At 51.3% G+C, this 21,460-nt stretch overlaps 1 protein-coding gene across 7 annotated transcripts in view; it reads left to right on the forward strand.

The window, feature by feature from the left end:
* PIK3R5 (phosphoinositide-3-kinase regulatory subunit 5) overlaps positions 1–21,460 on the forward strand; it is a 58,023-nt gene that overhangs the window by 13,165 nt on the left and 23,398 nt on the right. For 6 of the 7 annotated variants that reach the window (XM_062610553.1, XM_062610557.1, XM_062610558.1 and 3 more), the window contains exon 2: positions 17,006–17,115. In XM_062610553.1, coding sequence (XP_062466537.1) covers positions 17,019–17,115 — 97 coding nt within the window. In that variant the 5' untranslated portion in view covers positions 17,006–17,018. Of the gene's footprint in view, positions 1–15,304; positions 15,459–17,005; positions 17,116–21,460 lie in introns of those variants that run through there. The other variant, XM_062610554.1, reaches the window with a different exon arrangement.

Below are 21,460 nucleotides of genomic sequence, written 5' to 3' on the forward strand. Positions count from 1 at the left end.
GCATTTCCAAATACACAAATGACTTCCCAAGGTTATATGGCAGATCCTGCAGTAGACCCCCCAAGCCCACCCACAGAATCCCTGAGAACAACTCAGTCCTGGGCTCTCTGAGGACATGTGGACATGTGGGGGAAAGCAGATGTGGTTAAAGGGCATATTATGGATGAAGATGACTGAGGGTCAGTCACTTTGCCCCTATGGGCTCCTTGGTCCCACATACAGCTATAGCAGAACTTTCCTCCTCCAGACTGCGCTGCTGCTGCAGCAGCTCCTGAGGCTTTGGAGTGTCTGGTGGAAGGAAGAGCATGCAGCCCCACTGAGGAGAGCAGCTTCTGCATCTTTACCCTGTCCTGGTGTCTGCTGGAGCATGATGGTCTCTCCCTGTTTAGACAGAGTGAGGTTGGAGGGCCTGTTAGAAAAGGTCTGGTTGGGAGCATTGTCTAGAGAGGAGGTGCTGTCACCAGGGCTGGCTGTGAGAATAGGCAGCATGGAGCAGTTGTGAGTCCAGCACTAGAGCTGATCCTTTGTGTAAGAGAAGGACTAGATATAAGATTATGGAATACAGCTATAATTATGGAATATATACACAGAGATGTAAAGTTTGTAGTCCTGGTTAGAGGTATCTGACCAGTCCTGTGGGTATCATTGACATATTTCAACAATGCAGAAGGCCCTGATCTGGATCATCTGCTGCTGGAGGACTGAACTTCCACAAGTAGGGCTGTTCTGCTCTCCAGGCTGAAATGGGCTCAGGGCATGGGCTAAATCATGTTCAATTTGGGCAGATAAGAAAAGTATTTTCAGGTTTTGCCTGTCTTGGGGTTGCTAATAAGAGAAGCTGGGATTCAGCTACTGTCACCTGCTTGGTTAGGTCCTGAATCTCTATCCAAGACAAATGGCTGCAGATTTTTGTCTAAGAGGGTGAGGGTCAGCTCCAGCGTGGACGGCATCTCCCTGGTGATATTTCACCTTGAACTGGAGCTTTTTGTCTTTGAAAGACAAAGCAAAGCCGGAAGAGTCACCTTCATCTGGGCGTGATAATAAAGCCCAACGTGAGTGCTGTGGGGCCAGATTTCCAGCTCTCGGTGCAGTCGCAGTGTTTGTGCTGTGTGGTTTGATTGCAAACAGGCAGAGCAGCTCTGCCATGATGTGAACACGGTTATTTGGCCTATTCAGACACTGTTTCTTAGTATCCAGATTACTGCTGAAATTCTAAGGGGATGTCTTGTGATGGTACGATGGAGATTATGATCTGTTGGATTACTTTGACAGTTGATTTAACCCCAAATTTCAGATCTCAGCAGGCAGCCTAGTCTGTCCTTTCTGGGGATGCTGCTGTGCTTTAGGAGTGGTCACAGGAGTTGGAAACATCAAATAGATGAAGCAAAGTCTTTGACACCAGAATTGTTACTGGGGACAGGTTTTGTGTGTACAGGACTGCACTTTCTTCCCAAAGCCAAGGTCAGGAGGTTGATGCATGCACACTGTGTGCCTGCCTCCGAAGGTGCATGGAGGGCAGGCAGCAACCTGGAGCTGGTTGTCTTGGGTCCCCTTCGGGGTGAGCTCCTTGTGTGCCAGGTGATGCTTTGTGCTGGGAGTGAGAAACTCCTCCAGCCTGTGGGTTCTTTGTTTTGCTCTAATTTTAACAGCCGCGCTCGGGGTGAGTTCTTTGAAGCCTTAATTGCAATTATGGATCTTCCTCTGTTCCCAGGTCTGCCCTAATTGGCTTCCTGTGAGAATTTACAAAGCTGCTAAAAACAAAACTGCTGGTTTTGTGTGGGACTTGGTGGCGTGAGATTCCTGAGCCCAAATAAAACTCAGCTCAGCCGAGGCTTCTCGTGCTGCTGCCATCAGACCCATGGCCAGACGCTCACAAGGGTGGCATTATACCAAGCGTAAGCTGATTTACATGCTTGCATTCTCAAAGTGCTAATCTATTTTGATTTTTTTTCTTTCCTCTCCCCTCTCTGTTTCTTTTCAGCCCTCTAATCTCCTGCGATCCCTGCCAGGTTCCCAGCTCCTTTGGCTGGAATAGGCCCCAGCTAAATCCTTTATCTGTCTATTTGGCAACCCTGGGCGAAGTAGTTAGCAAACGAATGACACTTTTCCCCGGCTCATTAATTAGATTTACTGAGCTGAGTGGTTGCTGCTGTAATAGTCTGGACAAGGCAGTTCTGTATTTGGCTTCTTAGGAATTTGGGGTTGAAAAAAACAGAGCTCCAAGGCAGTTCTGGTACTTGTGGTCGGATCCACAGTTCCCCTGGGTGTGCTGCCATTGGGAACACGTGTTTTTCTCATGCATAGCTGTATTGCTGCTGTTTGCGGCTCCCTGAGCAGTTCTGATTGTGTGTCATTGGTTTACTGCATGAAAAGTTTGAGGATGGGTATCTGGGTGCTCTGCTCTTGAGGAGCCCGGAGCAGGATGTCATGGTTAAGGCAAGTGGTTCTTGTGGGTTAGAAAGAACCTTGTGAAATACTGGTATGCTTTTATGTGTGAGCTATGCTATTTGACATGTCCTGCTCTGTCAGCCTTTCCTGCCAGGGTTATAAAGGGGATTGTGAAGGTTACATTAGGAAATAAACATGACAGGATGGAAGAAAATTGGGGATCTACAAGAAACCTGGAGAGGGGCTTTGGACAAGGGCCTGTAGGGACAGGCCAAGGGGAATGGCTTTAACCTGCCAGAGGGGAGACTGAGCTGAGCTCTTAGGCAGAAGCTCTTCCCTGTGAGGGTGCTGAGGCGCTGGCACAGGGTGCCCAGAGAAGCTGTGGCTGCCCCATCCCTGGCAGTGTTCAAGGGCAGGTTGGACACAGGGGCTTGGAGCAAGCTGCTCCAGTGGAAGGGGTCCCTGCCCGTGGCAGGGGTTGGAGCTGGAGGAGCTTTAAGGTCCCTTCCAACACAAACCAGTCCAGATTTTGATTTTTCTGTCACTGCTTTGGAGCCAGTGGCCAATGGAGCTGCAGCAGGAGCCCCTGCCCCTCCTGCTGAGGGAGGAAACAAGCACAGAGAGGTCACTCACCACGCCATGGCACCATAGCTCCTGGTTTCTATTGCAGACTTTCGGTTCCCTTTGTAACCACCAGACAGCACAGTCTTCTCAGCTCAAGGTCTGAGCGCTCCAGGAGGGAGGCAAGTGCTGGGGTCTTGTCATCTGCTGCACCCTTGGGACGCAGTGCCAGGGCACTGGGGCACCCTGCGGATGCTTATGGTGCTTGTCATGTTGTGTGCTGCTGTTGCTGTCATCCCATTCACAAGGACAACTCTAACATGGAGACACCAGAGTGGGGGTCAGCGTGCCTGGGGACACAGAGAGCGGGGTGTCCCCAGAAAAGGAGCAGCAGTGCTAAGCAGGGCACAATTTAAGCTCATTTGTAGGGGGCACTTTGTCGATATAAACATCTGAACCAAAAATTACTTGCCCAGGGTTGGATGTGTCTCACTCACTTGTCCTCCTCCAGTCCTGCAGACCTTGCAGGATGTGGCTCTGCTTGTCTCCAATTCCTCAAGACTGCCAAGGCTTTCCCTATAGAAGGGGACACAAGACTGAGTCCCTTTGCCTGTGTTCAGTCGAACATCTGACCTGGTTGGTCAGATGCTGTGGCTGGTGCTGTGTGCTCTGAAATGGCATCTCAGGAAGGTGACCTTGCTCCTCTCCTGAGCACGGCCGCAGTGATGGAGGCTTTGTGCAGACTTGTGGCTGCTTCAGCCCATGCCCGGTGCAGGGTCTGCCCCATCAGCTGATGTCACTGGATGTGAGAGGGTCTGGTCCCCTTTTCCTGGTCCTTGCATCCCGTCACTGTTGAGAGCAGTGGGGTGAAGTGAAAACTTGTGCTCATGGAGAGGAGTCAATGCTTTTAGCACAGGCTTCCTGAAGTCCATGTTAACTTCTATTGTACTGTGTCCAACAGGAGATAACTGTTTAAAGAACTGAAGGGCAGCTGTAGGCAAAACCAAACATGGATGCTACATGTGCTCTCTAATCTCAATACCCTGCCTGCTAAAAGACAACTGAGCTGGTGCAGGGCCTGGAGCCCAAGTGTGATGGGGAAGGGCTGAGGGACCTGGGGGGTTCAGTCTGGAGAAGAGAAGGCCCAGGGGGGACCTGATGGCTCCCTACAAGTGCCTGAGAGGAGGATGGAGCCAGGAGGGGCTGGGCTCTGCTCCCAAGGAACAAGGGATGGGACAAGAGGAAACGGCCTCAAGCTGCACCAGGGCAGGTTTGGATGGAGCTGAGGAACAATTCCTGCCCCAGAGGGTGCTCAGGCATTGGAACAGGCTGCCCAGGGCAGGGCTGCAGTCACCGTCCCTGCAACTGTTCACACAGTGTGGAGAGGAGGCCTCAGTGCCATGGGTTAGGGGTGGCCTTGGCAGTGCTGGACAACGCTTGGACTTGAATCATCAAGGTCTTTTCCAACCCAATTGATTCTATGATTCAAATTGGGCTGGGTTGGCTGATAAAAAGCCAGACACTGGTGATCTGTAATAAGGATCACAGGGCAGACCTGCAGCAGTTACTGGAGGCAGTTTTGTAGGCAAAGAGCTGGGGGAGGAGAGCAGAAGTAGCTGTGAGATGTCAGAAAGCTGAGACCTGAAGCAATTTGCACTTAACCCACTTGAGAGCTGCCCTCCCAGAGAGTGGCAGTTGTTTATCTGCCAGGGACCCACCGCTGCTAGAAGCAAATTGTCACCTCATTCTGCTAAGGGCAGAGGGGTCAGGCTCACTAATGAGACAGGTCCTTGCACCCCCCCATTTAATCTGGAGGGCAGAGTGTATTCCCGAAGGGAGGTGAGCTTCCCAGGGAGGTGTCCATCACCTCTCCGGGTCTTTGATCCCTCCTGGGGGTGGCAGATGCGAGACATAAGCTTGAACTGTCAGAATAACCTCCCAGCGATGTTGAATTCACGTTTTGAAGTTAAAGCAGAGAAACAACGAGAGCTCCCTGGAAGCAGGAAAGGAGGGGGATAGGAGCTGCCAGCTGGGGGTGCTGGGGTGGGAAGCCCATGGATCTGCTTGGAGCATCCTAAGGCTGTGTGCGAGTGGAGCAGAGTGGCCTCACCTTGCTGACTTTTCCCAGAGGCACCCTCAGAACCAGCACAGTCCCCAGTGATCGGCTGAGCTCAGGTGTGACCCGAGCTGAGTATTGTGGGTGAAACGGAAGGGGTGGAAAAGCACAGAAAAAATGTGGGGACTGGATTTTACAGCAGCTCCGAGGGCGAAATGCTCTGGGTTCAAGAGGCTGTTGGGACGCTGGCCTGGCCCCGTCTTCCTGGGTGACCTGGGTAAAGTCACTTTGCCTTTCCCCATCAGCCTCGGCTCCCCATCACTGCAGGGCAATAGTGCGGTTTTCTTTCTCAGGAGAGCGATTTGAGGATAACGTCCAAGTGTGGCACAGAGGGAATGGGGGTGTGTGTGTGAATAATTTCCAAAGATCACAGCTCTCGGGGAGCTGGTGCTAATCTGGGCTTTGGGAATCAAGGTTTCAGCCTTGGGGCTCTCACGTGGTTTCTCAAGCACAGCCTGGAAACTGCAGTTTTTAATGTCTAACAGCCATGAAAGCACTGGGGCTGTTCCCATTCGAAGGGACCTTAAAGCTCCTCCAGCTCCAACCCCTGCCACGGGCAGGGACACCTTCCACTAGAGCAGCTTGCTCCAAGCCCCTGTGTCCAACCTGCCCTTCAGCACTGCCAGGGATGGGGCAGCCACAGCTTCTCTGGGCACCCTGTGCCAGCGCCTCAGCACCCTCACAGGGAAGAGCTTCTGCCTAAGAGCTCAGCTCAGTCTCCCCTCTGGCAGGTTAAAGCCATTCCCCTTGGCCTGTCCCTACAGGCCCTTGTCCAAAGCCCCTCTCCAGGTTTCCTGCAGCCCCTTTAGGCATTGGGAGCTGCTCTCAGGTCTCCCTGGAGCCTCTTCTGCAGGCTGAATCAGCCCAGCTCTTTTTTTCCCTCTCTTTATGCAGCTCTCTGATGAAGCAGCATGTGTCCCATGATCCATTGGAGGGGTTCTGCTCAAACCTGTGCTCCTCACAGGGCTCTAACGCATCACCCTGATCTGCAGCTGCTCCAGGTTGTGGCTGTGGTTAGCATCATTATGGGTACTGCTGAGCACAGTTGGGAATGGAGGAAAGGATGATGGGAATGGAGAAGTGTGAGGCTGGCACACCTATTGTGAGGGTGCAGGATGGAAGAGGGGAACCCACAGGCTTGAAACCAAGGTCAGCATCTTCAGTGCCAGGCATGAAGAGGAAGATTGGGCCAGTGATGGTTCTGGGGGCTCACTCCTGGTTTGCTAAAAGCACAGCTTGTAGCCCGGTGTTCCTCGGGGAGCTGCAGGACTGGGTCTGTGAGCTGCAGCTGGGCTGTCACTTGCTCCCATCTGTGCCTGTGGCCTGGGGCTGGGCAGGCTCATGCTTTCAGTAGCTGCTGTCACAGGGTGCCGTCACCCTCAGCCCCACACCAGCCCAGCCCAAAACACTCCTGTTCCCCGCTGTGTGGGGGATGTGGCTGGGCTCAAGGGTGTCAGCGCTGCCATGGGGTCAGTGTCCCATGTCCTTTGTGGTGCTGCTGCATCCGGGGACTAAAGGGCTTTAACTGGCCCTGTTGGGACCCAAACCCAAGGCACATCAGATGCCCAAGCTGCTATGAGCCACAGTGGCTCTTCGGCCACTGTTTGTCCCTCTGTATTGGTGAGAGGAGGACCCTGGTGATGAGCCCATGAAGGGTATGACCAAGAGGTCTTTGCTAGCAGTATCCTCCTGATGAAACCCAGTCACATCTGCCTCGCGTTTGAGACTCAGAGGAGACTTTGTCCCTTGGGACAATAGGAGGATTTCGGTCCCAACAGCAGCAGACCCTGCGTCAGCTCCAGCTACACCCCTGTAGTTACCTTTTGCAATGAGGACATGCTTGGATGAGTTTGCTCATCGCCTCCCCACCCATCATCACTTGAACCCGTATTCCAGAGTGGAGAGCTGATGGTAGACCTGCTTCGTCCCAGCAACCTTATCGCTGCTAACAGCCCCAGATGTGTGAGGATTGTAGTGCACAGGGTGTGCCTTCATACCAGGGGTGTTAACCTCTGCTCCAATTCAGCTTAAAACCAAAGGGTGTAGAGGTTAATCTGATCATGGTTTGCTTGTTTTTTTAATTAGATAAGCCTCTGTTTTTTTTTATTAGATAACAAAATTCAATGGCATGGAGCATTGGGCTGGTTCTTCCTTCAGAGCAATCCCCAGGACATTCAGAGCAGGTATTGCCATTGCACCACTTTAGAACAAAGGAAGAAAACAGAGACAAAACTGAAAACAGGAACCATCAGATAAACAATGCTGCTGGCCCTGAGCTGAGCTCCTTCCTGCTCTCAGCCATCTGGAGAGTCAGCTCCAGGGAGCCCAGCTCTGCCAGCCGGCTCCTCCCAACAGGGAAGCCAGCTGGGAGACCATTGAAAAGCTTTTCCATTCATAAAACCCCTTGTCAGGAGGTGGGTTGAGCACCTGGGTCTCCTCCTCCTCCAAGCATGTGCAGTCAAGATGCCCCAAGTTCACCCAAGATGTTTTGCCTGCTGTGCCGTGGGGTTAATGTCTTGCTTCAGCTCCGAGGAAGCCACAAGAGTTTCCACAGAGGTGAAGAACTGAGAGGCAATGGCTGGTGAGCTCTCAAGTGCTGTTAGTGCTCAGGGTTACAGCTGCCTCAGGTGTAGTGATGGGTGAACCAGTGCAGAAGCATCCTTGGTGGCAGGAACCTGCCTGGGTACCGGTTTTCTCAGCCAGTGTCATTGAAAACTGGTGTGATGCTGGTCCCAGGGACAGCTGGCTTGGTGGGGTCTTGCTCATTGCACCATGAACCTGAACACGGGTGTGTGGAAAATGTTTCATTTGATCAGAATGAGAAGTTTCGTTTCTCTGGCTTGATTTTTATTTTCAATTGCAGTCAGATGAGTGCAAACGCTGTTTCTAAATGAGGAGGTGAAAGGTTTTGGCCTGAGTCTTCGAGGCTCAGAGGGAGGGTCAGTCCTCCGCTTGTGCACCCTCTGAGCAGATGCATTTTGCTGAAATCCAGTCCAATTCCCTGAGGAATTTGTTTCTCCAATTATTTTGCTCTTTTTGCTAAGTTTCTCTGCACCCAGTTTTTGCTGCTACTCCCAGTTAATCTGTTGCTTTCGTTGCATGCCCTTCTGAAAACATGACCCTCATGCGGCATCTCCATTATCATTGGACTGGTCCTAAAGCCACCCCGTGTGCTGACCTGCATGTGGGACATGGCAAAGCTGTATCCTGGTATCTGGTCCTGATGCCTGAAGCACGTGGGCTTGCTTATAGCTGCCTGCCAGTGAGTGGTGCAAGTCCTAATGCTGTAAAACAGGTCTGAGACTTCATCAGCTCAAGGATAGCAGATTCCTGAGCTAAAGACAGTGGAGGGGTGCAGCATCAGAACACTGCTTCTGGTATTTGTCATTCCTTAAATTCTTTTTTTGGAGCTCTGTCTCTGAAGCAAAGAGGTTTCAATTTGGAGTTGGTGTTCGTACCTCTTGGTTTTATTGTTTTGGAGTTTGCAGTGTCCATCCCGTAAGCATTAGCCTTGAGCTCAGGCTGCTAATGCAGGTAATCTTGGGGGTGAAACTTGGGAAATCACAATTCCCATTTGCAGCAACGTAAGGAGCTTGGATGGAGGTGCTTGTGTGGGGCTGACGTGTCTTAGGCATTTCTCAGCTTCCTGTTGGCTTTCTCTTCTGATCCGCTGAGCTGGGGTACTTAGTGCTGGCTCAACAGAGCAAAGCTGTACCAAGGGGAGCTGGTTTTGTGATTACCACTGAAAAGTGCCCTTGCTGTGGGATCTACAGCCCAAACTCGCTTGCCCTACTTCGCTGAAGGCTCAAGCTCTTTACCCCCAGCCGCTCGAGAAGCCTCTCCTCTTCCTGTGGCTCTCAAAGAACTGCTGCAGACCCGTACCCTGGGTAATTGGCTTCCCGTGACCACAGCAGCTCTGCTTTATAGGCACGGGGATTGCGGTGCTGGTTTTGGTGGTGTCACTTGGGGCTACGTGATGCTGAGTGCTGCCGCAGCGACGTCGTGTGTGGAGCTTGGTGGTTGCTCAGTTCCCTGCTCCCCTTCTCACCCTCCTGCAGGTCTTGCAGCATGGCCTCACAGCTCAGGGCATTGCCCGCTCCGGTGCCTTCATCCCTGCCCTGGGATCAGAGCATCTGTGGTGCCAGGCTGGGAAAGTCATGCTGAGCAGTAAAAAGTAAATCCTGCCCTGTGTTAGGAGAGTCGTAGAATCACAGAATGATTTGGGTTGGGAGGGACCTTAAAGCTCATCTAGCTCCAACCGCCTGCCATGGGCAGGGACACGTTCCACTAGAGCAGGTTGCTCCACTTGACCAGGGCTTTGGACAAGGGTCTGTAGGGACAGGCCAAGGGGAATGGCTTTAACCTGCCAGAGGGGAGAGTGAGATGAGCTCTCAGGCAGAAGCTCTTCCCTGTGAGGGTGCTGAGGCGCTGTCACAGGGTGCCCAGAGAAGCTGTGGCTGCCCCATCCCTGGCAGTGTTCAAGGCCAGGTTGGACACGGGCTTGGAGCAAGCTGCTCTAGTGGAAGGACCTGAAGTCTCTTCCAACCCAAACCATTCTGTGATTCTCATCATGTTGCATTCAGTGGCGAGCAACAGGCATGTCCTGGCAGGACACCAGTCACCATCCTCCATACCCCCATACCCCTTTGGCACAAGCTGAGCAGCCTCAGGTAAGCTGTTCACAAAGAGGTGTCTGAGTTCAGCTGTTGGCAGTTTGGTGAGATGAATCACATCGTGTGTGTTGATTTTTTTGGGCTGGGCTGAGCCCCCCTTCCTGCCCTGCTGCAAAGAGCCCTATGGGCCCCCCAGCCTCTCTGTGCCTGCAGTGGGATAGCCTGGCTAGCACCCAGGGAGAGCAGGCAGCCGAACCTGGGCAGAAACCTGGCTGCTGGTTTGCCCTTTTTGTATTACCTTTGTAGGTGCTGTTTGATGTTAAAAGGACTCTGAAACTGCTTTTGCATATTAGGTGTTTTCCCTGCTCTGTGGTGGGAGTCTCTTGTTCAGCCCAGTTCTCAGACAGTGAGAACAAGGAGCGATCTCCGAGTCTTAGTAAGCTTTCCAGTTCACATTTTCTGGTGTAAATGACGCTTTATAGTTCAGCAAGACAACACCACTGGAGGGGTACTCGGGTCCCATTGTGCTGCTGTGCCCTGTTCTTTATCTCGAGGAACCTTCCAGGCTGGTACCTCTTCTTTTCCTGAGGCAGCATTTACCACTAAGAAACCACAGAATAGTTTGAGTTGGAAGGGACCTTAAAGCTCATCCAGTTCCAACCCCTTGCCACTTGCAGGGACACCTTCCACTGGAGCAGGTTGATTAAATCAATTTCTGTTAGCCTATAGGGATGACCTGTGCCATTCCTGTAGTGAAGTCATGTCCCTTAGTGCGGTTATCCTGTAGGCACAGATGCTGTTTTTATTCCAGAAGCTGGTTTTCTTGTGCCATGAGTTTTGTCTTCTACTTTAAGATGAAATTACTGCTGAAACCTCTTTCCCATTTCACTTCCAAATGCTGCACTTCACTGAGAATCCTGCATTATGTGCAAATCCCACAGCAATTTTAAGGTTACTGGTTCATATAATGGCTTGTTGCTCATCTGTTACATTAAGACTTTCTGTGTGTGCTGCTCCATCCAGCTCTCCCAGAGTAGGGGGCTGATCTTCCAGAGCAGTTCAAGAAATGGGTTGCATCTGTTGCTGGTGGGATCTTGCAGCAGACAAACCCATCCTTCCCAGCAGAGATGAATCCTGGATACCCTGAATGTGGAATTTGTCAGTGATGAGCAGTACAGCTCATTCCTGACTGTAGTTTTGCATAGTGATGGGATTGCTGAACTGCCCAGCTAGCCCTGTGTGTCCAAGAGGCCAAATGCTTTCCTGTGTTGCTTGTTCAAACCAATCAACCTTTTGGGGACTTTGATCGTCTGAAAAGCCACCTTGGTCTGGGTGTCTATCACAAGTGTGCCAATCAGTGCCTTTCTGTCTGGATGACTCCTTGGCATGTGCATTCTGCATACTGGTATTGTGTCCTCCCAGCCAAACTCCTGAGTCTGCAGTGCTCCTTGGAGCTGTTTCTGTTCTGGATCACTCATTGGTACCCTGATGGCAACAAATACATCATTTGTCCGTTGCATTTTTCCACCCCTTAGCCTGCCCTTCCAGCCCTGTGCTGGATGATCCTGTCCTGCTGCCCCTTCTCAACAACATTTAGGTGATGTTTACCACTTAAATTCTGCTTTTTGGATGTGTCTTGCTCAGAGGCCCATCACTGAGGTCTTCATGACCCACCTTGGAGTAGAGCACGAATGAGACATCCATGTTCTCTTCTGCCCCTCCTGTGCGTACTGTCAGGCTAGATGGTACGAGTTGATCAACGTGGGCTTGGTGCTTTCAGCATTAAATTAACAGGTTTTTGTTTCAGATTCTACTTTCTGTCCTGAAAGAAGGTGCTTAATTTCTGTTGTCCTCTTCCTTTCCTCTCTCTACTCCCTAAGGAAAGTGGGAAGATAGCAGAGGGGGATTACATCTTCTCCCCCAGTTTTGTTTGCCTGCTGGTTGTATTTTGCTATGCGAGTAACAGCAGATAGCATCATGAGGATCTAACTGTGGTTCACGTTTCTAATCTCTCCTGTTCCAAGTAATTTGGCTCCTCTCTTTATAGATGAGAGAATGGGGCAGTCCCACAGGGTGCCCAGGCACTGCTATGACTGGCTTCTCAAGAAATTCAACCCAATGACGATTTTACTCCTATCCCTTGCTCTCAAGCCTGTACCACTACATGGCAATGGTGTGGTGATGATCTCTGCAAGCCAACATGGCTGGGATAGGTCGTAGGTGTAGGGGTGGATTTGCTGAGATGTAAGAGCTGATTTGTCTGTTTGCCCTCCATGCCCACATTGGTGGTTGGTTATGGTCAGTTCTTCCATGGACAGGGTTTGGTAAGACCTTGGTCTGGTTTTTGCCAGATGGGTTTTTGAAGGGATTCATGTTGCTGCTCTGCTGCCTGTTGCTCTGTTGGTTCAGGGACTAGAGACTCCCTGGAGCAGAGGTTTTGCAGTCCAAGGAGTGAAGGTCTCTCATGGTCCCTGCCACGGCATGGTGCTCTTAGTGCTCAGGGTAAGAGCAACTTTCATCCTTGCTCAATGAGACAGGAACCTGAGGCCCTATAAGGCAGTTGTGTGGTGCTGGGCTGGTTGGATGATGCCACTGTCCTTTGTGAGCACCCTGAAAGGATGTTTGTCAAACCAGTCACCTCCTGGATCTTTTGATACACCGCCTTTGTGTGGTTTGAACGAACATCTTATCACCTTCATCTCCCTGCTCTTTGCAGAGCGCTCAAGTAGTAAACACGTAAAGGCTGAAGCTTGAATCTTAAAAATCGCAGGTTCCTCCCCTCATTGCCCTGATTTCTACAAAGACTTCCTCCAGCTGCTCCATCTCTCAGATCTGAGTTTCTATCTTTGGCTCCTGTATGGGTGTAGAGGCAGTAGTAAAATCTTGCAAGCTAAGGTTAGTTAAACCCCAAGATTTCTTCTGTAATATAAGAAAAGCAGGCACTTTCGTTGGAGGAGGTACCATGCACGGTGCAGCCGCACATCCATCTCCACTGCGATGGGGATGCATCTCCCAAAGCTCCCATCCTGCCTGTTGCCCACTGACCATTTTGAGGAGGCAGAAAGCTGAAGTGCTCTTCAAGGGAGATGATGACCTTGCTGGGGTGCTCGTATGAGGATCTTGCCCTGAAAAAAAGCTCTGGGTAGGATCAATTTGCTTTAATTCACAATGAAGTGGTTTTCCTTCTATTGCAGCATCAGACCAAGCTTCTTTTTCCTTTAGCCTTATCAGGCTTCCTGCCCTTTTCTTCTCAGTGCCCTAAGCTCTACTGCAGCAGTGAGCCAAGTGCTGAGCCACCTCCTCACATCAACCCATGAGTTAGTATCTCCACAAGGCAGCCAGTGTCCCTCCACCCATTGTGGCTCTCAGCAAACCTGGGCAGCGTATCCACGAGCTGATCCTGTGGGTGAAGGGGCTTGTTTTTCCTCTCCCGTTTCCTGCCTGGGATGCTCAGCAGTTTTGGAACAATCAGGGCAGGAAAGGGCATTATCCTGCTGTGCAGGTACCCGGAGGCTTTCTCCAGTGCTGGTGAAGTGGTGCGTTGCTTCCCTGCTGCAGGGTCCCTTCAGAGAAGGTAAAGGACTTTCAGCCAGCTCCTTTCCTGCATGTGGGAGATCCTGCTGGATTTGCTATCATGGAAGGGAAAATCTTGATCTTTGAACTCTTTCCCTCTGTCCCAATCTAATGGTGATTGTCCTGGACTCCACCGCAGATCAAAGCAGTACTTTGGATGTTGAAGCTAGGACATGTGGACTTTAATGCAAGTGTGTCTCCTTGCAGAAAAGCCTGTGTGACCCCCCCTTTGCCTTCTCATGTGCCCTGTCCTGACCATGTTGGAACTGCTAATGGCCTCAGTCATCTCCTTGAATTGGCTGCTGTGTGCAGAGGGACCTTCTGCTCCTGGAGCAGCATCATACTGGGCATGAAGGAGCTGAAGTGTTTTCCTTTGCTCTGGTACTGAGAAGCAAAGCTGTGAAGGGGAAAGGTCCCAGGGCTGTGAAGGCAAGCAGGGACAGCACGTTCTGTCTCAGCTGAGTGGAAAGCCCCTGTCATGGAGCTGTGACACCCTGAGGATTCCTGCAGCTTTGTGCTTCACAGCCCAGTAAAAGATACTTTTTTGGTGGTGGTGGGGTTTTTTCATACTGTATGGTTTGCATGGTGTTTGGGTGTTGCTTTTAAGGCACATAGTTACTGCAGAAGGGAAACCAATCTCTTCTTAGAGAACAGTCAGGGCTTGAAGTCCCATAGCTTGATTTTGTAAGGCTGGGGTTCAACACATGAGGCGTGGTGGGATAAATCCCTTCTTGCTTTGCTCAGCTCCTGCCAAGCCTGTGCCGGGCAGGAGTGGCAGTTGATCCAGCCACACTTTTCTGTACACAGTATGTACGCATCTCTAAAGAGGGGCGGTTAATGCCTTGTCCAAGGGTGATACTCAGATGCTGCATGAGGATGCTCCCGTCAAGTGCTGCAGTGTGTTCTCTGTTCCTGCCTCCTAGGAACAATATCTGTAGGTGCTTCACAGTGGGGCTGTACAGATGTGAGGGCTTTGTGTTGCATTTCCTGGCAGGAGAGCTGTGATGATCCGGTGTTGGTCTCTTGTTACCCTCCCTGCTGTCTTGTTGGTCCATCAAACCCCTTCTCTTTTCCCTGGGTGGTGGTTGAGCTCTATTTGAGTTGTTGACACCTGGGAGAGAGGCAGGGAAGCCCACATCTTTTGCAATGCTTTGTTCTGCTTGGAAATGTGCAGAGCAGCAGCCAGCCTTGATGATGAGTGTCCCCCCAAAGGGTGCCACAGCATGACTGCTTGCAGCGTTCACCCTGGCCTGTTGTGAAACATGCCACAGGCAGGTCACTGCATGGGGCCTCCCTTTCCACCGGCTCCCAATACCTCTGGTTTTGCTCTTGGTTTAGCACTTCTGCTACTGGGAGTCCAGCGGGAGGGAGATGATGGAGGGACAGATTCAAAGAGCTGCTGAACACCATCATAAACCATTGCAAAGCACTCAAGAACCTTGACAACACTTGTCTGTCTTGGTGCTCCTGAGGTGCTTAACGGAGCTCTTTGGAAAGTCTGGTAACATCCTCCAGAACTATCCCTGTGCTACGTTTTGCTCCGTGTGGGTGGAAAGGAAGGGAGAGTTTGGGGAATAAACAGTAGAAGAGGTTGCAAAGTTCCTGCTCCTTGGTTGTGGTGGACAAGCAGAGTCCTCTCCCATGAAAAAATGCTTCCATAATCACCGCCTTGGGAGGAGAGGTTTAACTTCATGTGTGGTCCATAGCACACCAGGAAAAAAAAAACAACAAACCCAAAGACTGTTTTGTGGTTTGAAAGTTATGGTGATATCTTCCTCCTGATATATTAAATATTTTGTCCTTAAATTCCATTGCTTTCCTGCGCTGGGATCCGAGAGGCATCAGGAAGGGATGACTGGGCTGGTGTGGTGTGAGGACCATGTTCCCCTCCAAGAACCTGAAACAAGCTGACGTGCAGGGAGGTGTATTTTTGTGAGCTGGGTGTTGTAAAGGCCGCTTGTGAGTCACACTGTGCTCTTAGTCACTGCTTTCCTCTTGCCACAAGTCATGACTAAGGTGCTGATGTGCCGATTCCCTGCTCATTCAGTCCTCAGCACCGTGGCGGAGCGCTTCTTGGGTGTTCCTCATGCACACGCTGTGGATGGATAGAACATGGTGAAGACCGTAATAACAGCCTGTGGTGGTGGGACACGAGGCGGGAGCCCATGAGACTGTCTGGGGTAAAGGAGAGAGCTTGCATCTGGCAGGTCAGTGGTTGCTTGTGCGTTTTTCTTTGGTGACTTCTCTCCAGTGGCAGGGCTGGAGCCTCACTGCTCGCTTGGCTCTCAGGGAGCCCCAGCAGCTGGGCATGGCTTTACTGAGCCCTTTGGTGGAAGTGCCAGGAATTCATGTGGGTGGAGATGGCCACGCTGAGTGCACTGAGCAGGGGGAACCTCTGCTGAGATCACAGTGGCTTTTGCTCCTGCCTGCCTGGAGGTGGGGAGCTGTGATGGGCACAGCCACCACTGAATGCTGTCAAACACTGACCAAATAAGCAGAGATTTGAGTACTTTGGGATCACTTTGGAAACTACGTGTGTGGCTTAGGTACAGGGACGTGCTGTCTGGGATGAAAGCAAAGGCCTCCTTGGCAGGGAGTTTTTGTAGTATTGGCAGGCTTTATTTCTTGTTCCTGGATTATTTTTGTGCATTTGTGTTGCCTCCAACCCAAAGTCTCTGGGATGGAGCCATCTCTGTGCTTTGGGAGAGGAGAGAGATGCCTGCCCCAGGGTCCCTCTGGATGCCAGGGTGGCACTGCAGGGGAAGAGGGAGTCTGCCTGGGCATCTATCTGATTGCTTATGGTTGGGGCAGTTCCGACAGGTAAACATTTGGACAAGTTGCTTTTTTCATGGTGTCCCAGATACGTATGAATTGGATGGAATAAAGTCATACTGCCACCAGCACAGTCCCTGCTACCCCAGTTTAGGTTTCACCCTGAGCTGTGGTGGAGAAACGAGATGTCCAGGGCTGTGTTGTGAAAGGGGTGCAGCCAGGCATGCAATCTGCAGTTTCACAATGACCTGGGATGTTGGGGCTGAGGCCCCCTCTGTATTTTCCTGCATAGCTGCAGGGACGCATGGAACTGTTCTTCATGTTGGCTGGCTGGCAGCAAGGTGACAGTTGAAAGCTTAAGGCTTTCCTGGCTCGTACAAGGTTGGCACTTGAGAATGGGTTTGTGACCATCTCCACTGGACACTAGTTGCCAAGGATGATCCGTGGCTCATATAAGGAGGAGTTTGGGTTCTGCTGTCACTTTTCCCACACTGAACTACGTGATCTTTTGAGATCCCTTCCAGCCTGGGCTGTTGTATATTTCCCATCCAGCCCACTGCAAGGTGCTGCAGCTGTAATCTCTTGCTGTGTTATCTTCAATGGAGGCTAACCCACTGTTACCTCCTTGCCGCACACACGTGAGCTAGACTTGATCTCTTCCAAAGATGGAAACTGTGAGAAGGCAGATGTGCCTGCAGCAGGTCAGCAGAGGGTGCCTTGGCCCCACAGCCTCTCATGATGGGGTTGTGGATGTGTGCACCTCCTTTTCTTTGCCGTGGTTGGGATGCATTACGGGAGCAGAGGGGAAGACAGGCTAGCGGACTGGGGTGCATGGTTGGCTTTGGGGTGGGCAGGAGGCAGTAACGGGATGGTGCTTTACCAGGAGGATCTTGTCTTCATTACAGTAGGAGTGTTGTAGTGCTCTCTTCCTTGCACTTAACAGGGACCTGGTATGCTAACTTTTTTCCTTCTTTCTGTGTAGGAGATGAATTAAAATGCAGCACACCACGTGCACGGAGGACAGGATCTACCACGCTCTGGAAAGATGTTTACACGGGCTTAGCAGAGATGCGCTCTCCAGCAGGTGGGCTGGTAAGTGACCTGTTAACCATGAGCTTGTTCTTCAGCCTCTGAACGATCTGCTGACCTACCTGGGCACCTGGGTAAGAGAGAGCTGCTGGTGCTGCTGGAGGCTTGGAGGCCTTTTCTCCTTTCCAGCGTTCAATGTTAGAGGTAGGATCCAAGATATAATCAGAGTCTTCCTGAGCCTCTTGCTGTGGTAGGAAGATGTTGAACAAGTCATGTTAAGTCTTACATGTATATTTATCAGATGCACGGCTTCTTGCCAGTTGTCCATGCCTGAGCTGGAGACAATTAAGCATTCTATGCTTCTCACTATGAGGAAAGACTCCTTTGTGTAATCAGCCAGCCTTGCCTTGCTTTAATGCATGCAGTCCTCAAAACCTATGGGTGTAATCTATTCTGCATTGTCAGAAGCAAGTGTGGGGATATTTTTAAATCTAGACCAGATACCATGGTGACCATAAAGATCTGAGCCATGTTGAGCAGTTTGGGATGCCAGCAGTGAGGCTAGAGCAGCAGTGAGCAGAAGTCATTTGTGAATGTCATTTTGATCTGTCTTCCTCCTCCTGGCATTTGCAGGCTGCAGTTACATCACTCCCAAATCCTCTTGTGAATGGAAGAAATGAAATGAATTTGGGGGCCTGTCAAATTCAGATTTCCTTTTGTCTGCAACCCCTTCTGCTTTTCTGTTTACCTGTAAGTCAGCAAAGTGGTGCAAGCAATGTCCTACCTTCTGCCAAGTACTGCAGTAATCCCTTTGGCCATGCCCGTTTCCTCACCCGCTGGAGTGATGCCAGCAACCTGTGCTGGAGCATCACCCTGTGTCTTGTTTCTGACCAGGACTCATGGGTCCTTTTGGGCTCCCCACGTTCTGGGCAAACTGGCCCTGAAGTGTGACCTATAATCCCCGTTCCTGGAAGTGCGAGCTCAAGCTTACGACCATTCCAGTGCATGTCCAAAGGAGTCCATCGTGCCAAGCCATTCACCGCGCACTGCATAACTTGCCTCTTCCTGTAATTATAATTAATCAATTCCTGTGTCACTCATAATCTCTGCCTTGCTCTAATCCCAGCCCCTCAGTGCTGCTGGTCATGTTAAGGCAGCCTTTAAGAATGACTTCATAACTTTTCTGGTTCATTAGCAAAGACCAGACTGTGTGGGGCAGGGTCGGGGGGTTGTGGGCTCTGCTGGGAACAGCTCTGCTGCCCACTGATCCCTCAGTAATAATGATTTCCCCCCATCTCTCTGCCTGCTGCTTTCAGTCCTCTTCATGTGGGTTTTGAGGGGTTTGGCAGAATGAACTGGCATTCCGAGGAGATCTCGGGCATTTTACACATCAGAAAGTTCCCTTTCATCGAAAACAGTTGTGCTGTTGCCAAAAATGTTCAGCGTGACCGGAGAGCCCTGCTCCCGCAGTGGTTGGTGGATGTGATGTTAATGGCTTTCCTGTGCCATGGCCCCAAGTACCACGGTGGGACAGCTCCGAGAGCAGCGCTGCGTGGCCAAAGCTGCTTCTAAGTACTTTACCCCATGGCATGTCCATGTCGGCTTTGAGGAGCTGCTGTTCCACATCCTACCCCCTTGCAGTCGGAGTAGGAAGTGTTTCATTATTGCGGTAACACATGTGATTTGGGGAAAACAGAGCATAATTCACAGATGTACCCACACCCATAGCAGTGCATCCTATTTCTGTTCAAAATCAGAGCAGAAATGTTTTGTCTTCTGACTTCCCCGTATTACAAACAACAGTTTAATTACTGCTGTGTCAGATCCAGGCTGTTATTTATGGCAGGGCTCTGTTCCTCATATGGTCGGTCAGTGAATCTATCCAGCTTGTTCTAAACTCTGCTGTAGCCTTCTCCTTTCTTGTTTTGAACTTCTTACATCACTTGTATTTCCCAGTTTATTTGCTTTCCCCTCGTTTTTACCATTTCTGCACACCAAAATAGCACCCACGACGCTGCAGCTTTTGGGATGAGACCTTCCGAGGAGATTGTGTTTATTTTTAAGTTATTTAATGCCTTTTTTTAACATAATTTGACAGGAGGTGGCTCCAGAGAGGGTGAGTAATCACTTCCGATGCGTTGTTTCCCCCACTGTGTGACTGAAGAGCTGTAGTCGGTGAAGTCAGCAAAGAGAAGCACAAGTGCTTTGGCCATCACAGGTTTATACCCTGCGTGAGCCTGTGGTCAGCTCTGGGGTCTAAACAGAGAATCTTTCTTGAACTGCAGCGTTTATTGGAGGAACCAAAGAAAAAAATTGTTTCTGAATCACAAGAAAAAATGTTAGAAAAGTACTAGAAAAGACAACCTCTGGAGACCCTCTTCAGAGTTTCCCTTCCTTCGTGTCGCTGCAGAGAGACGATGGTCAAATCACAGTGTGCTAAAGGAAGAAAAATAGCTCATTTCTTGCTGGTGAGCAGTGAAATGGGGGGAGCCTTTGGTGGAGGAGAGTGCTGGGCTTGGGTCTGGCTGCTGGCAGTGCTGGGCTGCTGAGTTTGAGGGGGGCTGGAAGGTCATGGTGAATGGTGAGCTGCTGGAGAGGCTACACAGTGCCCAGGAGGCCCCAGGGATGGGAGGGAGCTGCTGTGTCACTGCCATGGGGCTGCACACAAGTCAGAAGGGATGAAGGATGCCAGTGAGGATGGATGAAGGTCACTGGTGAGCAGGAGGAGGAGTGTTCAATGATACTTCTCATGTGGCGCCCAGGGAGTTCAGTCTGCTCAGCTGTAATAAAGAGAAGCTTAAGATCCTGCTCAGGTGCAATCATCTAGATACATTCATGGGGAATTGTTCACCCTGGAAAAGAGAAGGCTTCAGAGAGACCATGTAGCAGTCTTCCAATACCTAAAGGGGCCACAAGAAACCTGGGGAGGGGCTTTGGACAAGGGATGTAGGGACAGGCCAAGGGGAATGGCTTTAACCTGCCAGAGGGGAGACTGAGCTGAGCTCTTAGGCAGAAGCTCTTCCCTGTGAGGGTGCTGAGGCGCTGGCACAGGGTGCCCAGAGAAGCTGTGGCTGCCCCATCCCTGGCAGTGTTCAAGGCCAGGTTGAACACAGGGGCTTGGAGCAAGCTGCTCTAGTGGAAGATGTCCCTGCCTGTGGCAGGGGTTGGATCTGGATGAACTTTCAGGTGCCTTCCAAACCAAACGAGTCTGGGATTCTACAAATGAACAGATCTGGTGTGGAGATCCTCCAGGTTAATCACCAAGCAGTGAAACGCAGTGTTTGAAATCTTGCAGCGCCAAGTGCGGAATCGGGGTGTGCTGGTTACTAAACCCTGCAAATTTTAACTTTTGAACTGATTTCTCCAGGCTTGTGGGTTTTCTTGCTGAGCTCACTGGCAGGCTGGGTGGGAGCGCTTGGGCTGTCTCCAGCCACTATGCCCTCCTCAGGGGGCTCTGGAAGCTGCAGGTTGGAATGCTGCACAGTGCAGCAGGCATCACCCGAGGGGCTGCTGCCTCCTCACCTCCAGTCCCCTGACTTAGGAATTGCTGTGAGTCGGCCCTTCCCTGGGCAGCCCCTTGGAGCAAAGGACCTTGTTCTGGTGAGGACGTAGTGGAAATGGTGGGAGTGGGTCTGGGGGAGGGAGGAAATGGAGACATTTGCTTTCCACTCATCCAACTGTGTCACTTCTGCCAGCAGCTGGAGCCGATGCCAGCCCGAGCGCTGCGGGCGCCGGCAGCTCGTGCATGTGCTGTGGCTGCTTGATTTCTAGTTTTGTGTTGTGTTTTTTCCGCTTTGGCAGTTGCCCCGTGAGGTGCAGCCCAGGGGAAACGCCACCGCTGCGGTCAGAGGGGCTGCTCCGGGAGGGGGGCAGCGTGCTCTGCTTCTTAGAAATCACAAAGCTGCATCCTTCCGAGGCCGCTGCTGCTGGCTCCTGCCGTGCTGCAGGCATCTCAAGCGGTGCAGTTGCACCCAGGGCAACCCCCAATGTCAATGCAGGTTTGAGAGCAGCCCTGGAGAGAAGGGGTTGGGGGTACTGCTGGATTAAAGGCTGGACATGAGCGGGCAATGTCTGTTACCGCAGCACTCAGCTGTGACCCAGGTGGATGCAGGACATCTGCAGAAGGATGGAGAGGGTTCTTGCTGGTGGGGTGGCTCCTTTCTGCTTTTAATGTCATCTGGGACTTTTGTTCCAGACCTGTGCACATTAGGAGCGTCACTCGCCATGCCCAAATGTCCCTTTTAGTCTGGATGAAGGGGATATGGCTGCAGGGACTGACTGGTCCCAGTGGTTGGGAAGTGGATGCTCTTGACTTGGACTGTGCGTGGAGGGGAGGGGATTCCCACCCAGGTGTAGATGCCCTGTCCTGACTGATGCCTGTCAGTGCCAGACACTTTGCTTTGCAGCA

Source organism: Pezoporus occidentalis, unplaced genomic scaffold (assembly GCF_034315485.1).
Source record: "Pezoporus occidentalis ecotype Australia unplaced genomic scaffold, CSIRO_AGI_Poc_V1 ctg148, whole genome shotgun sequence".
Classification (NCBI taxonomy): Eukaryota; Metazoa; Chordata; class Aves; order Psittaciformes; family Psittacidae; genus Pezoporus; species Pezoporus occidentalis.